The 14,269-nt window shown below is 38.0% G+C and overlaps 2 protein-coding genes across 4 annotated transcripts in view; both read left to right on the top strand.

Moving 5' to 3' along the window:
* The window catches only part of LOC137615344 (uncharacterized), an 85,309-nt gene extending 78,499 nt beyond the window's left edge, over window positions 1-6,810 (top strand). Inside the window, exon 6 of the mRNA XM_068345145.1 lies at window positions 2,814-6,810. Coding sequence (XP_068201246.1) covers window positions 2,814-3,668 — 855 coding nt within the window. The 3' untranslated portion in view covers window positions 3,669-6,810. The remainder of the gene's footprint in view (window positions 1-2,813) is intronic.
* The window catches only part of LOC137615345 (inactive phospholipase C-like protein 1), a 1,261,629-nt gene that overhangs the window by 849,943 nt on the left and 397,417 nt on the right, over window positions 1-14,269 (top strand). The window lies entirely within an intron of this gene.

Below are 14,269 nucleotides of genomic sequence, written 5' to 3'. Positions count from 1 at the left end.
ATCACAGTGCCTTACCATTAGTTAGAGATAATTACATGAGATTTTTTTTTTCAAAATTATTCTTTAACTACTTACCAAAGAATGGAAAAACATTTCCGTTGTTTAGAGGGAAATACATTGGAGAATACAGTAAAGCAAACTTTGGAAAAGATTATTCTGTAATCAGTAGTTAAACAAATAAAAATGGAAATATAGCTTGTAATAGGTTAAATGAGCGAGTATATCCGATGATGGCAAATCTCGTATAGAGCTCCAGTAGCGAACACGGCCTGGTAGCAAAAGGGTTAATCATATACCTGGTATCTTACTCTAACTGACATCCCCTTCGGGAGAAAGGGTTCCCCAATGTCAATCAAGTACAGTTTCATGTACAACCCAGGGCATATCAGTCTTAAATCCCTAAGACAGGTAGACAGAGACAGGGGTGACAAAAGTCCATGCTTCGACCCCATCAGCTCGAGTATTGAACACTTCTAGGGATGAAATTGAACCATTCAGTTTGGCCCTAGGGGACTTAAACCCATCAAGTAACGAGTCTCCTTAATTAAAAGGAAGAGGGTTTGTATGTTACGTAGGAACAAATCGCAATTTTTAAAAAGTAATTTGTATTTTTCCTAGCCATGCAAACTAGTCTTTTAATAGAACTCCTGTCCTCAAAACATCCCTCCAAGTCCTGAATGAGAAGGGAAGACTTAAGTAACTGAAAAGGGGCAGGGCTTCTTACCCCGCTCCCTACTCGGTTGGATAACCACACGTTATCCAACATTTAACAACTAATTCCAGCTTGCACTGAAACAATATCCCTAATTAAAGGACTTGGGTTTGTATGGCTAGGAAAAATGTAAATTACTTTAACAATTTGTGATGTTTTGATTTTCACTTTTTAACATCATGCTGTATTTAACGATTTGTAACTAAATTTTAAATTTTGAATAATTTTCTTTGGTAGATTTTAATACTATAGAGTATTATTTGTCAACTTCTAATGCTAAATTTCATGCTTTGACTTTCGTTTTCCTAAATTTCTCGTTTTTGACTCTCATTCTTTGGTGATTTATTTTAAGAAATATGGGGTCAAATTTAGCATTCTCGTTATAAGAAATATCTGTACGCATATATCCAGAGTTGACTGTACATAATTGACTTGATAGTTGCCTATTTCACATACCAGTTCATCTGTAGTCAAGGTGTCTCCTCAGGTGTATGGATGGTATGGTTTATCAATTCAATTTTTTTTTTTTTGGCTTAGGGCAGCTGCTCAAGTCTTTGCAAGAGTGTTTGCTTCAATTCTTGGGATAAGTGTTTTTATACTCGGTTGACTTTGAAGTTATCGCTAGGAGAGATTAAGGTCTTTTATGTATGGTTACTCAATTTTTGGGGGGACTGGTCAATCTGAAAAAGTTCATTCTGGTTTCAACACAAAGGATTCTATGAAATCATAGCCTTGATTCTTGTAGGCTTTTCCCTAGGAAAAGAGGATTCAGTCTTTCTTGCATTTGTTGGAAATTTTCAAGTCAATGAAGTGGCTGTCAGATCGAGAAGTTTGTTTTGCTGGATCATCTGAAAATGAGAGACTAGTTGAGTAGGAAACAAGTGTTCCAAACGACTGGTCTCTATCCGGTAGGTAGTTACAAGTAATTTGGAGTTGGTAAGGAAAGCTTTATGTAGAAATGTTTGTGATCTCACTCAGGAAGAAGATGGAGGGCTTTTGCTCACCAAATTGCCTGTCAAGACCAATCTTCTCAGACAACCTGTTTAGAGAGTGGTGTACCAAAGCCCCATGTGCTTCAGACTGTCCACAATATCCTCAGAGGGGAGGGTGTTATCTGGGCCTTTAATTATTTATTTTGGCTTCCAAGAAGCAGTGTACTAATAATTTCAAAGACAGTGGCATGTGTACAGTGTTGTTTAGTTTTTAATGAAACCCTCTTTTGCCTTTGAAGAATAACTGATCATGCTTAATACAGTTTTCAAATTCTTGGATTGGATTTATCCTCGTCAGATATTATTGCCAATATGATCTGGTCTTTTGCTATTGAGAAACCAGATCAGTTAATTGTTATTTAGATGTAGTTTGAGCTTTTGGAATGTCTATCTTTTAAGGTTCTTGGTAACAAAACACTTTTTGTGTTAGTTTTAGTTTTAACTGAACATAATAGTGAATTACATACTCTTCCCAAGGATGTGGGTTTAGGTGATTATGAAATAGTTTTGTCTCTCTTACCAAGCTTTAGGGCAAAGAAGGACTTTTAAAGCCAAAATTCTTCCATATTCCCTGATTAGAGGAAGGTAAGTAATGCTTCAGAGAGCAGGTTTCTTTGTCTTATTAGGATCATTAAAGTTTATTCAGGCAAGGTGAATAGCATTAGGGATAGCATGATCTCCAAGAAATTAAAGTCCTTTCTTATCAAGGCATTAGTGGCTGAGGGTCACACTGAATTGGATTCCAGATAAGTGATATACTTGAAAGTTTGGGTTCATGATTGTAAGAATGCTACTTATTTGATTATTTATATACTCACTTGGGGTTTATAAAACTCCCTGCCCAACCTCCTCACTGAATGCTAAACCACACTTCTCTCCATACAGTTTCATATATCTGGTAATACTGTACTATATGAAGGTGAGGAAAATGGTTAATTTAAATTTGGATGATAGATGTTGATGTAAGCAAGCTTCAAAGAAGCCATATGAACCTTGGGTTAGTATGGAAATAACCTATTTTATTTTCAAAACTTCATTATTAAATCATATATAGTTATTATCTTTACCAGGCAATGAATTTAATTTAATATTAATATTCTTTCTAACAGATCTGTGGAAAGATGCTGAAAGGCAACAGTAGTCTCAAGTTTCACTTGAACCGCCATCACAACATTCAACCCCATGCTTGTCCTTATTGTTCAAAAAGCTTCTCAAGTCGTAGTATTCTAGTACAACACCTGCGTATTCACACTGGAGAGAAACCATATGTATGTGCTGTTTGTGACAGACCATTTCGCACGAGAATAGGACTTTCAAGGCATAAAAGCATGCACTCAGATGCCCGTCCTTTTGAGTGTTCTATGTGCACTAAAGCATTTAAAACAAAGGTAGTTCTACAACGGCATTTAAAGTTACATTTAACAGGTTTGTTCACATGTCCAATTTGTAACAAAACTTTTGAAAGGCATATGTCATATGTGATGCATAAGGCTTCACATCACCATAACTCAAAAAGATATCATTGCACTCACTGTTTAAAGGGTTATCGTTTCTTAAGTCTGCTGAACCATCATATGCAGATTCATGTGAATATTCGTAAGCATGTTTGTTCAATATGTAGTAAAGGCTTTGTGTGGCGAAGCGGATTGGCAGCCCACATGAAAACCCACTCAGCATGTCGTCCCAAATGTGATATATGTGGTGCTCGTTTCCTTTCTGAAAAACGTTTGGAAACACACTATAGGCGACATAGTAATAAGAAGCCTCATTGCTGTGATGAATGTGGTCATAGTTTTGCTCATGCCTACAGGCTTGCTGCACATAAAGTAGTTCATCAAGAAAACAAGGAGTTACCATGTTCAAAATGTAATCTTGTCTTTAGTTCAATGAAAAAACTGAAGAAACACTTAGCCACCCACAAGAAAGAAAGTGTGATTGCTAATCCACCTGGTCCAGCATCTTGAGTTAGTCATGTGGCTAGACAAAACCTTTTTTTTATTATTTTTTTATTTCATTTACTGTTGGAAATCAGTCCATGAACCATTTATTTGATATTACTTCCATTTAGAGCATCTACATTTTCCCATTAGGGCAGTTAATAATTAACAAATTACCATTAAAGTTAAAGGACTATCCAAGTTATGATTTTTTTGTAGTGCTTTCAAGTAAATAGGCTTTCTTACGCTCCAAGCTTAATGTTCACTGCTTCTAGTACAAAACAAACAATTAAAAGTTCAGCAATGTATTTTTTTCTGTATTATATGTATTGGGAGTTTTGAAAATTAAGTGGTCATTGGTCAGTTAAGTAGTTCAATTTTTTTGTTATGTGAAGTTCAATTTTGTTTATACAGTATATCATAATTTCATTGAAATTAACTTTGCCAATATGTTAATCAAAATTATTTCATAGAATTTGCAAGTATGTTAATCAAAATTATTTCATAGAAAACCTCCAGAATCAATTTTCATTACAAAAAATTTATGCTTTATGTACATTCTGCCAAAGGGCATTTCTTATGGTGCAACATGATTGTTCTTTTGATTATTCAGTGGCACTTTTCCATTGTGGATCTTTTTGTTTTTCATAAACGTAGTTCTACATACATATATATACCAAGGCACTTCCCCCAATTTTGGGGGGTAACCGTTATCAACAAATGAAACAAAAACAGAAAGGGGACCTCTACTCTCTACGATCCTCCCAGCCTGACAAGGGACTCAACCGAGTTCAGCTGGTACTGCTAGGGTGCCACATTCCCCCCGTTATCCACCACAGATGAAGCTTCATAATGCTGAATCCCCTACTGCTGCTACCTCCGCGGTCATCTAAGATTGACGTAGTTCTAGAAGTGTTAATTAGCACCTCCAACAGAATTTTTTAAAACCAATGATTAATACTGCAAAGGTAAAAATTAAATCTCCATAAAGTTAATCATTTTGAGTTACATTGTAAATAAATGTGGGGTTAGATATTGCTTTAAATATGAAATTACATCGAATACTATTTTTTTCAGGTTAATAATGTGAAGAAAACATTTTCCATGAACTATTCTTGTACAGTAATAAATATCTGCTCGCACTGATGAAGTGAGATTTTTGGTAATTTGGAAACTGTTTTCTAAACATTACTAAGTATGCTTGCATGTGATGTGCACAATATGCTTTTTTCTTAATGGCTGCAAAGATATCTTGACCGCTGTTTTAGCCATCTTTTTAAAGAGTTGTGTTATTTGATGCTTTTTTTTATAGTGTTACAAGGGCAATTTGACAGGCATTTGTTGCCCTACGTTTGAAAAATTTCTTTTTACCTATGATGGTATACACCTGGAGTAAAGCAGTGATAACCAAAAATGAGTATTAATTTTAAGAATCAAATATTGTCTCTGGTGAGTAACCCTCGAACCATCACTAGAAGTAGCCACCTTACTAATGTTCTCATAAAAATGCAACTAAAGTCTGTTGATCAAGTCTGCCAAAACTACTTAAGTACCAAGTTGCCCTATTCAGGTAACATAGCATACATTAATTTTAAGAATAATACAGTTTCATATGTGACACTACTTTCAGCTTGTTTTTAAACTTTTGATGGACAGAACCAAAGGTACCTGTTGCAAAAATACTAGCACTTTTTACCACTCAAAATCCTATTCATCAGTCACAATCAGAAATAATTGTAAAGAGTTGGTAGTTGTCTCTCACTTAGATAACAACTAATTACAGTAAAGAGGTTTGTACTTTGTAGACATTAAGATATATTTTCCTGTTCCCCAATACAAATCCTTCAAATTGGTTTCTTAATCTGGCTGCCTCTTTCTGAACTGTTTAAAAATATGAGAAAATTAGTATTAGTTTCCCTTTTTTGAGAAGTACTTGCCTAGAACGGATTTATGATCAAGGTTATCATACGATGACTCGGTACTTGGCTAAAACTTCTTACCAATCGGTAGTATAGCCAAGGTAAATTGATATGTCTATTTATGGATGATGAAAATTATTTTAAACACCATCTATATCTACGTTCCATATTCAAAACTAAGTCTGAGGTATTAGTACTCTACCGGTAAACGAGTAATTGAAAGTCTGGCAAGACTTCAACTGGAGATTGATGTACTGTATATGAATACTAGTAATGATACACAAGATTATGATTTTGTTGTTTTATTTTGTTGCATTCAGATTAAGTTTTAATACTATACAGTAATTATTTCAAGAAATTACATTTTTCAGGTCTATATAGAACATTAGTAATTGAGGAGAATTACTGTATAGTATTAAAACTTAATCTGAATGCAACAAAATAAAACAGCAAAATTTACTGTACTGTATTTTAATAAAGCCTATTTTTGCATTGTGCACAACTGTCTACAGTATTTACTTGTACAAGAAAAAGATCAGTCAGAACATCCCGTAGGTTCGTACATACAGTAACAGCTCCTTTGATATTTTGTAGTGTAACAAATTAGTTTCTATGCCTGCTTATGCAATAATAACTCTTGAGATGTAAGACTTTTGAAACAGTTCAGGATTGCTGTTTACCAATTTCCATTTAAGGATCTTTTTTACGTGGACTTTATTAATTTCTTTGAATTTTAAGTCAATTCCTTTATATTTTTTCTTGTACTGATAATATATTACACAAGTATTTTCAGTGAAACCCCTGCTTAAATATATGAGAAATACAGGTGGTAGTTTCCAGTGTTTTTACATAAGCACACTAATTTTGTTATAACTTATGTTGATGAATTCTATTTTATTTCTATTTGTAAACTTTTTTTTTCCTTAGAAAGCATAGAAACCAACCCTTTTCTGCAATTGATATGTTTGTTAATTGATTTCTTGGAAGTGTTCTAATGCGAGAGCTTTTCTTGCTATGCAATGACTTTTTTAATTTGGCGACCGACAAGCTTTAGTTTTCATTTATATTCATGTTCAGTTGAATTGACGTTTTGCAAGATTTTAAGTAGTATGTGAAGTGTTAAAACGTTTTTTGGGTTTTGAGTCTTTCCATTCATAAGTTTCATTTTGTACTTTAGATCTTTCAAGCTCATTCACTAATTACCTAGGCACAATTGTAACGTCACCTCTGAGATTATTATTTTTTTTTTTTTTTTTTTTTTTTTTTTTTGATATTGTGAATTTTTATATTTTACTAGAATTTATGTAGTCAGATGTTTAACATAGACACACTGCATATGATTTTTATGCTTTCAGATGTTACAGTCATGGCACATTTTTTTTTTTTTCTTTTTGCCAAAAAGTATTTTCACCTTAACATTTTGACAGCTGCTAATGTTATGGCATACTGTATATGGCAAGCAGTTTTTATATTTCAAAACAGCAAAGCAGAAAAAAACCTTATAAATTTTTAGTCCACTTAAAGTGTTTATTAATAGCATGTCTGAGGAGCAGTTTTATGTATTTAATGACAGAGAAGCAGAACAAAGAACCATAGGAATTTTGTGGTGCCCAGATTTAACTAGTATTCTTTGTTAAAAGATTATTCCGAATCCAGTGAATTTGTCTGGCAGGATGATTTAGCACTGCAGACGATGTTAGTTCTCCTATAATCACCGCTAAGGTAGTGATTGTGATGGTGTGTTGAAAATCTTAAAGTTCCTCCTCCATTTGTCACTTCAGTACATTCACTGTTCATTAGCTTAATCTTTTTTCGGCCGCCCTAAACTGAAGAGTTGCAATGTTTTTTTGGAAGGAAATTAAATGTCTCTATCTCTTGTACAGTAGAGGAATGATCGTTTTACTTTTGATATGTACTGTCACTTCTCTCCTTGCCTTCTACCTAATCAGCTTTGCCAGGCAACTTTTAGTGTTAGTTCTAGGTTAGTGCTTCCTTCTGGTCACCAGTGTTTTGGACTTTTTCTTGGGCTTCTCTATTGATCTTTCAGGAGTTGGGGCTATTCCTGACAAGGTTATAATTTCAGTTTCATGTTTACTTGTTTGTTATTGAGATTTACTACATTTCTGCTTCCTGTTTGCTTTGTATACCCAGTCCATTATATTATCCTTTTCTTTGTTGGTAAATTAGAAGCCCTCTTGTAGTCAGCAGTGATCTTATTCTTGACTTCTTAAGTGGTAATTGCATATAGTATCCTCTTGCCTCCACTTTTACTATTATTATTATAATTATTATTGAAACTTAACATGTGCCACTGTTCAGCCACTTTCAAGCTTCTTGGTAGCAGATTTCTTGTTCACACTTCATCTCCACCCTAATCAGATTGAAAGAAATGATTCCCAGCCCCCCTTAAATTAGATTCAATCCACATAAGAGCTATTTTTATATTATGGAGGAAATACAAAGTCAGACTTACAGACTGACCAATTTTCTATGTAAATATGCCCTAGTAGGACGTAGTAAAAAGCCTCATCGTGTTTTGTCTAATTTCTTATCATCTGAAACACTGCATTTTAGCTTAGATACAAATACCTTGGAATCTAAAAGTTAGGGAAGAATTAGGTCCGGCACCATAAGTTAGTAAGGTTATCTTTTTCTCCTACTGGAAAAGTAATTCAGAATGATGAAATGCTCTCCAGGTGTCTCTTCCTCGTTTAAAAATTCATTGTTCAAATAGAAAGGAACAACTTCCAGCCCCCTTTGATTAGATTCAATCCAGATAGCTTTTATTTTTATATTCTGGAGATATGAAGTCAGACTTAGTCTGACCAATTTATTCTATGCCCAAGTAGGACATAGTTAAAAGCCTCATCAAGTTTTGACCACTTTCTCATCATCTGAAATACTGGGTTTGCATTTTAGCTTGGTTACAAATACCTTGGAGTATAAAAGCTAGATATGAATTGGTCCAGCACCGCAAGTGTTTGTAAGGTTACCTGTTTCTCCCACTGGAACAGTAATTCAGAATGATGAAATGCTCTCGAGATGTCTTCCTCATTTCAAAAGAATTCAGAATGATCGAATGCTTGTGTTGTTTGGGCTCTCATACTGTTTCCTACATTTCTGCGATCTTCAGTTTGGGTTCAAGTCCAGCTATTAGTCACCAGTACTCCTAGAACCATTGGTTTATGCTTTCTTGTCCAGGAACTCTAATCTCTTCAGGTCTTTCCTGACTTATCAGAACACCTTCACTTAGTTGATATTCAAACTTCATTAACTATCATGAGACTGTAGGGGTATAAACAGGCCTTATTAACTAATGTTTGCAATGAAAAACTGTTTTGACAGAAAAATGAAATTTTTCAAATTTATGTCGACTGGGTAAGATTTATTGTGTTGCATTCATACTTTTATAATCTTGTTTTCTGTATCTTATATATTTTCTGAAATAGCTTCTGATATTATTTTGTAATAGCTTCCAATATTATTCTGTGATATTAAGTGATAAGATAGTTATTAAATGTAATGTATTACTAGTCATTTTATTATTTTTTTTGAAAATTGTTAAATTATACTTGGAATCAAGATTTTTTATTTAACCTTTATGCTAATAAAAGCTTCTTGAAAACCAATACAGTTAACATTATACTTTAATATCTTTTGGTAATGGCAAATTGACCAAGGAAATTTAACTGGTAATAAAAATTTCCATCTTATCTACCAAGGTACTTACCCTAATTTTGGAGGTACCAGACATAAAAAAGAACAAAATGGTACGTTTCTTATCTTTGCTCCTCCCAGCCCAACGAAGGATTCAGCCGTTTAGTTGGTACTGCTAAGGTGTCACAGCCCACCCTCTCCCTTTATCCACTACAATGAAGCTTCATATGCTGAATCCCCTATTGTTGCTACCTCAGCGGTCACCAAGACGACCGGAGGAAGCAGTAGGGCCTACCGGAACTGTCGCAATCGCTCGCCATTTATTCCTTTTTCTAGCACGCTCTTTTACCTCTCTCGCATCTACCCTCCTATTACCTAGAGCTTTCATTCCACCTAAACCTTGATCTTCCTCTTGTACTTCTCCCCATTACCTCTTGCATGGCCAAACCACCTCAACACATTCCTATTATCCCTTCTAGCTGCAAAGTTATTTGTTACAGCCGTTCTCATCCTCACCACTTTCCTAACCCCATCTAATTGAGATAAATCAGCTATACTCCTCACACTCCATCTCGAACACATTCCATTTCTGTTTCAAACACATTCAATTTCTGTTTCAATGTCATTATCATTCCCCACAACTCTGATCCATTCATCACAGTTGGTACTATCACTTTCTCACAGTACTCTCTTTACATTTATTCCTAACCCTCTATTCTTTACCACTCCTTTCACTCTCTGAAATGCACCTGCACTTCCATTCCACCACTTTCCGCAACAACAGAACCCAAATACTTAAAACTTATCTATTTGCTCAAGTAACTCCATTCAACATGGCATTCAACCTAGCACCACTATCCCTCCCTTCTCATGCATCTCATAACTTTGAACTTCCCCACACTAACTCTCATCTTCCTTCTTTCTCACACCCTTCCAAACTGTCACTAATCAACCCAGCTTCTCCTCCAAGTCGGCAACCAATAAAGTATCGATCGCAAACTACAACTGATTCACCTCCCACTCATGATCACTCGTCTATCAATTTCATTCCTCAACCATTCACTTCTCTCACAACTCCATCAACAGACAAATTGAACAACCATGACATCACAAATCCTTGTCTCAGCCCAACTCTAACTGGAAACCACTACCTCACTTCATTTCCTATTCTATCCATGTTTTACTGCCTTTGTAAAAACTCTTCACTGCTTGCAACAACCTTCTACCAATTCAAATGAAAACAACAAATACAAATATAAGGTTTTTAAAGTAATTAATATATTTTCTAGCTATACAAACCCCACTAAACTTAAAATAGGTTATGTTTTCAGACCAAGCTGTAGTTAACGACAGGTGGTGTACTTTTCAAGTGAAGAGACTTAACTTTTAACCTATGGGAAACGACTAAGAGAGGTGGTTGATGTGGGAAATTCAACTTGAAGACTGATTTGCAATAGCTTCTTTTAACCTGGACTGTTTTTTACCTAATTCCTTACAAAAAAAAAAAAAAAAAAAAAAAAAAAAAATAGGAAGAAGACTCCAGCTACCTCCCATCAGCTCATCATACAGATGAGAAAGCTAATAAGGCCTGGCCAATACTTGGATATGTATCTAGTACTCGGTCAGTGAAGGAATCTTTGAAATAGCAATACATGGTGTATGTCCAGTGGGTTGGCATTCATTCCACCATACTCCCTCATTCAAGAAAGGATGGGCGACAAAAACTATCAACAGATCTGGTCTATGTTGGTTACCATCATCACTGTCAAATCCAGCATGTAACAAAACTGCTTCATCCTTAAGCGAGTATAACTATTGGTATTACTTGCCAAACTACAACCCTAGTTGGATAAGTAGGATGCTATAAGCCCAAAGGTTCCAACAGAGAAAAAGCTCTGAGGAAAGGAAACTAAGAAATAAACTACAGGAGAAGTTTAAGAACAACATTGAAATAAATCTTTTACATGAAAACTATAAAAGCCTCAAAACAACATGAGGAAGAGAAATAAGATGGGATAGCATGCCCCAGTGTACCCTCAAGCAAGGGAAGAAGTAGAAGAGCCAGTCATTCAACCTTTCTTCCACACTTGCATCAAACATGTTATCATAGAACAAATGCTTTGTTTCTTATGAGAGATGGATTAATTAAATAGCTACTTAAACAGCCATGGCAGGGCCAAGAACAAATGTGTTGTAGGACTTACAAGTATACTTACTTAAATAGAAAGCTGTGACTTGAGCATGTCCAATAGTGAGATTCTTTTAGAAGGCTAAAGTGGGACAAATACCTTGACCTTGTGAGTTCTAGTTTGAGCTGGTACACCAACCCCATCAAGGGTTTAAGTATACAGTATAATCTTGATGTCTTGCCGAGAAAGACAGACAGTGTTCTTCAACACCTCTTTCATAGTTCAGCCAGTGTTAGGGAGGAGTTGCCAACACTCAAACCCGAGATGTCGACTCCTCTTCAGATAGCACTTCAGAGCCTTCACGGGGACACACGAGCATCTAGATTACCATCCAGTGCTTCATGAAGCTTAGGATGGAGAAGGTCTTCAACCTGAGTTGTGCCCTAGGGTTCTGGGCACAAACCTATAGACCTTCCAAACTTCATTGTTGGTTAATACAATCACGCTTGTTGAATTCGCCAACTCTTTTCGTCAATTTTTAGGCTAGCAAAACGTCTCGAGAGTTTAATCTGACTGAGGAATTCTTAAAGGCTCATATAAAGGTGTCTGTTTCCAGTTCCAGTTTCATCAGAATAGATGCTCACCAGAAAGTCAACAGGGAAAGCCTAACCCCACACTTTGGTGCCAAACCATGGCAGTGGTCTCCCTAGTAAACACCTCAAACTCTCAGTTCCATGCTGGGATCGATCTCCCACCATGCAAATGCTAAGCAAACACTTTACCACTGTACTAGCCAGTGCACACAATAGAGACAATAAGGGTCATGTCACATAAAAGGGGCCTGAGGTCCCTGGGTGGGCAAAACTGCTTGAAACTCAACACAAGCGTAGATAACTCATGACGAGATATATGCCCTTCATTTGGAAAACAAGACAAGGCTGAGCATTGAAGTACCACAGCTGCAAATGAGAGGTGCTTTTAAGTGGAAATCTATAAGTAATTTCTCAATCTGTGTTAGAGTTCCTAACCGATTAGGATACCACTTAGCTTGTGGCCATCTGGGAGCAACCAGGTTCATACTGAGACCTGGTGTGATAACACTTGATTGATCAGCTGGTGAATCAAATTGAACTGGGTGTTGGAAAGTGTCCTTAAACAACACCCATGGATCTCGAATGAAGAGTCTTATGATTGGAGTCTCGGAGAAGAACGCAGCTCTACAGGCAGAGGTGGAAGTTATGCTGGAGAAAAGAGCCCTGCAACCCGTGCACGAGCCGTCGCCGGGATTCTACAGAAGACTCTTCCTGGTGGAGAAAGCGGCAGGAGGTTGGAGACCAGTAATCGACCTCTCGGCATTGAACAAATTCATCAAGAAGACACCCTTCAAGATGGACACGCTGAAGTCGGTTCTGGCAGCCTTGAGAGAAGGGAATTTCATGATGTCCCTGGATCTCAAGGATGCCTACTTCCAGGTTCTCGTTCACCCCTCTAGCAGGAAGTTTCTCAGGGTAAAGTGGGGCCCCCAGACTCTTCAATTCAGGACCCTCTGCTTCGGTCTGTCGACAGCCCCTCAAGTCTTCACGAGAGTCTTCGCCCTGGTCTCGACCTGAGCACACAAGCAAGGCTCAGACTCAGACCGGTTCAGTGGAACCTGAAGGACCTCTGGTCAATGGGAAGCTCTCCACAGAAGATAATCCCGGTGTCACTTCCCTCCAAAGAAGCTCTCCTCTGGTGGTCTGACAGGAGGAATATGTCGAAAGGGATTCCGTTCGGCTTCCCTCCCCCGGAGATGCTGCTCTTCACGGACGAATCGAAGGAAGGGTGGGGAGCACATCTCCTCGAGGAAACAGCAGACGGGAAATGGTCAGTGGGGGAAAAGGCCCGACACATCAATCTTCTGGAGCTCATGGCATTGCAGAGGGCATTGATAAGCTTCGTCCGCCTCGTTCAGGGGAACTTGGTAGCCCTCATGTGCGACAACACCACGGTAGTAGCGTACATCAAGAAACAAGGAGGGCTAAGATCAAGGGATTTGTGCGATCTCACAGCTCGAGTCCTGGAATGGGCCGAAAGGAACGACATTCTCCTATTGGCCAGATTCATCCCCTGAAAGAGGAATGTCCTGGCGGACGGGCTAAGCAGGAAGGCCAAATAGTGGGATCAGAGTGGTCCCTTCACCCTCAAGTGGCACAGGAAGTCCTCCGTCGTTGGGGCTCCCCAGTGATAGATTTGTTCGTCACAAGACTAAACGCGAAGCTCCCCCATGTTCTGCTCCCCGATACCGGATCCGACAGCAGCCTTCGAAGACGCCTTCCAGCACCCTAGGGACAACCTCGACGTATACGCCTTTCCCCTCTTCGGGATGATCAGACGGGTGTTCAACAGGTTAAGACCGTCAAAGTCCACAGAGATGACTTTGGTAGTGCCCTGGTGGCCGGAGAGGGAGTGGTTCGTGGATCTGCAGGACCTAGCCATTCTCCCGCCGTGGCCCTTACCAGTAAGAGGAGACCTGCTAAGTCAACCACACTGCCAAAGGCTGCTCAAAAACCCTCAGGGGCTGAGGCTACACGCGTGGAGGTTATCAAGCGGTTGCTAAGGAAGTAAGGGTTCTCGGACAAAACAGCGCATAGGACGTCGGGGTACCTGCGGAGGTCCTCTTGTGTTGTGTACCAAGCTATATGGGCAACCTTTGTCAAATGGTGTGCCACTCAGAACCTTAGGCCCTTGGACGTTTCGGTCCACAACATCGCAGACTAACTGGTACACTTGAGGGATGATCTAGGGGTCTCCATCCAAGCCATCAAGGGGGTTTGAACGGCGTTAGGTGAGGTGTTCCAGCTTAAGGGCATCAATCTAGGGACCTCACGTCACATCTCAATGCTCATCAAGAGTTTTGAGCAAACTTGTGATCCCCACACCTCGA

The sequence above is a fragment of the Palaemon carinicauda genome, chromosome 21 (genome assembly GCF_036898095.1).
Source record: "Palaemon carinicauda isolate YSFRI2023 chromosome 21, ASM3689809v2, whole genome shotgun sequence".
In the NCBI taxonomy this organism is placed as follows: domain Eukaryota; kingdom Metazoa; phylum Arthropoda; class Malacostraca; order Decapoda; family Palaemonidae; genus Palaemon; species Palaemon carinicauda.
Note: the sequence above shows the minus strand (reverse complement) of the source record. Positions and strands in the feature narration are given on the sequence as shown.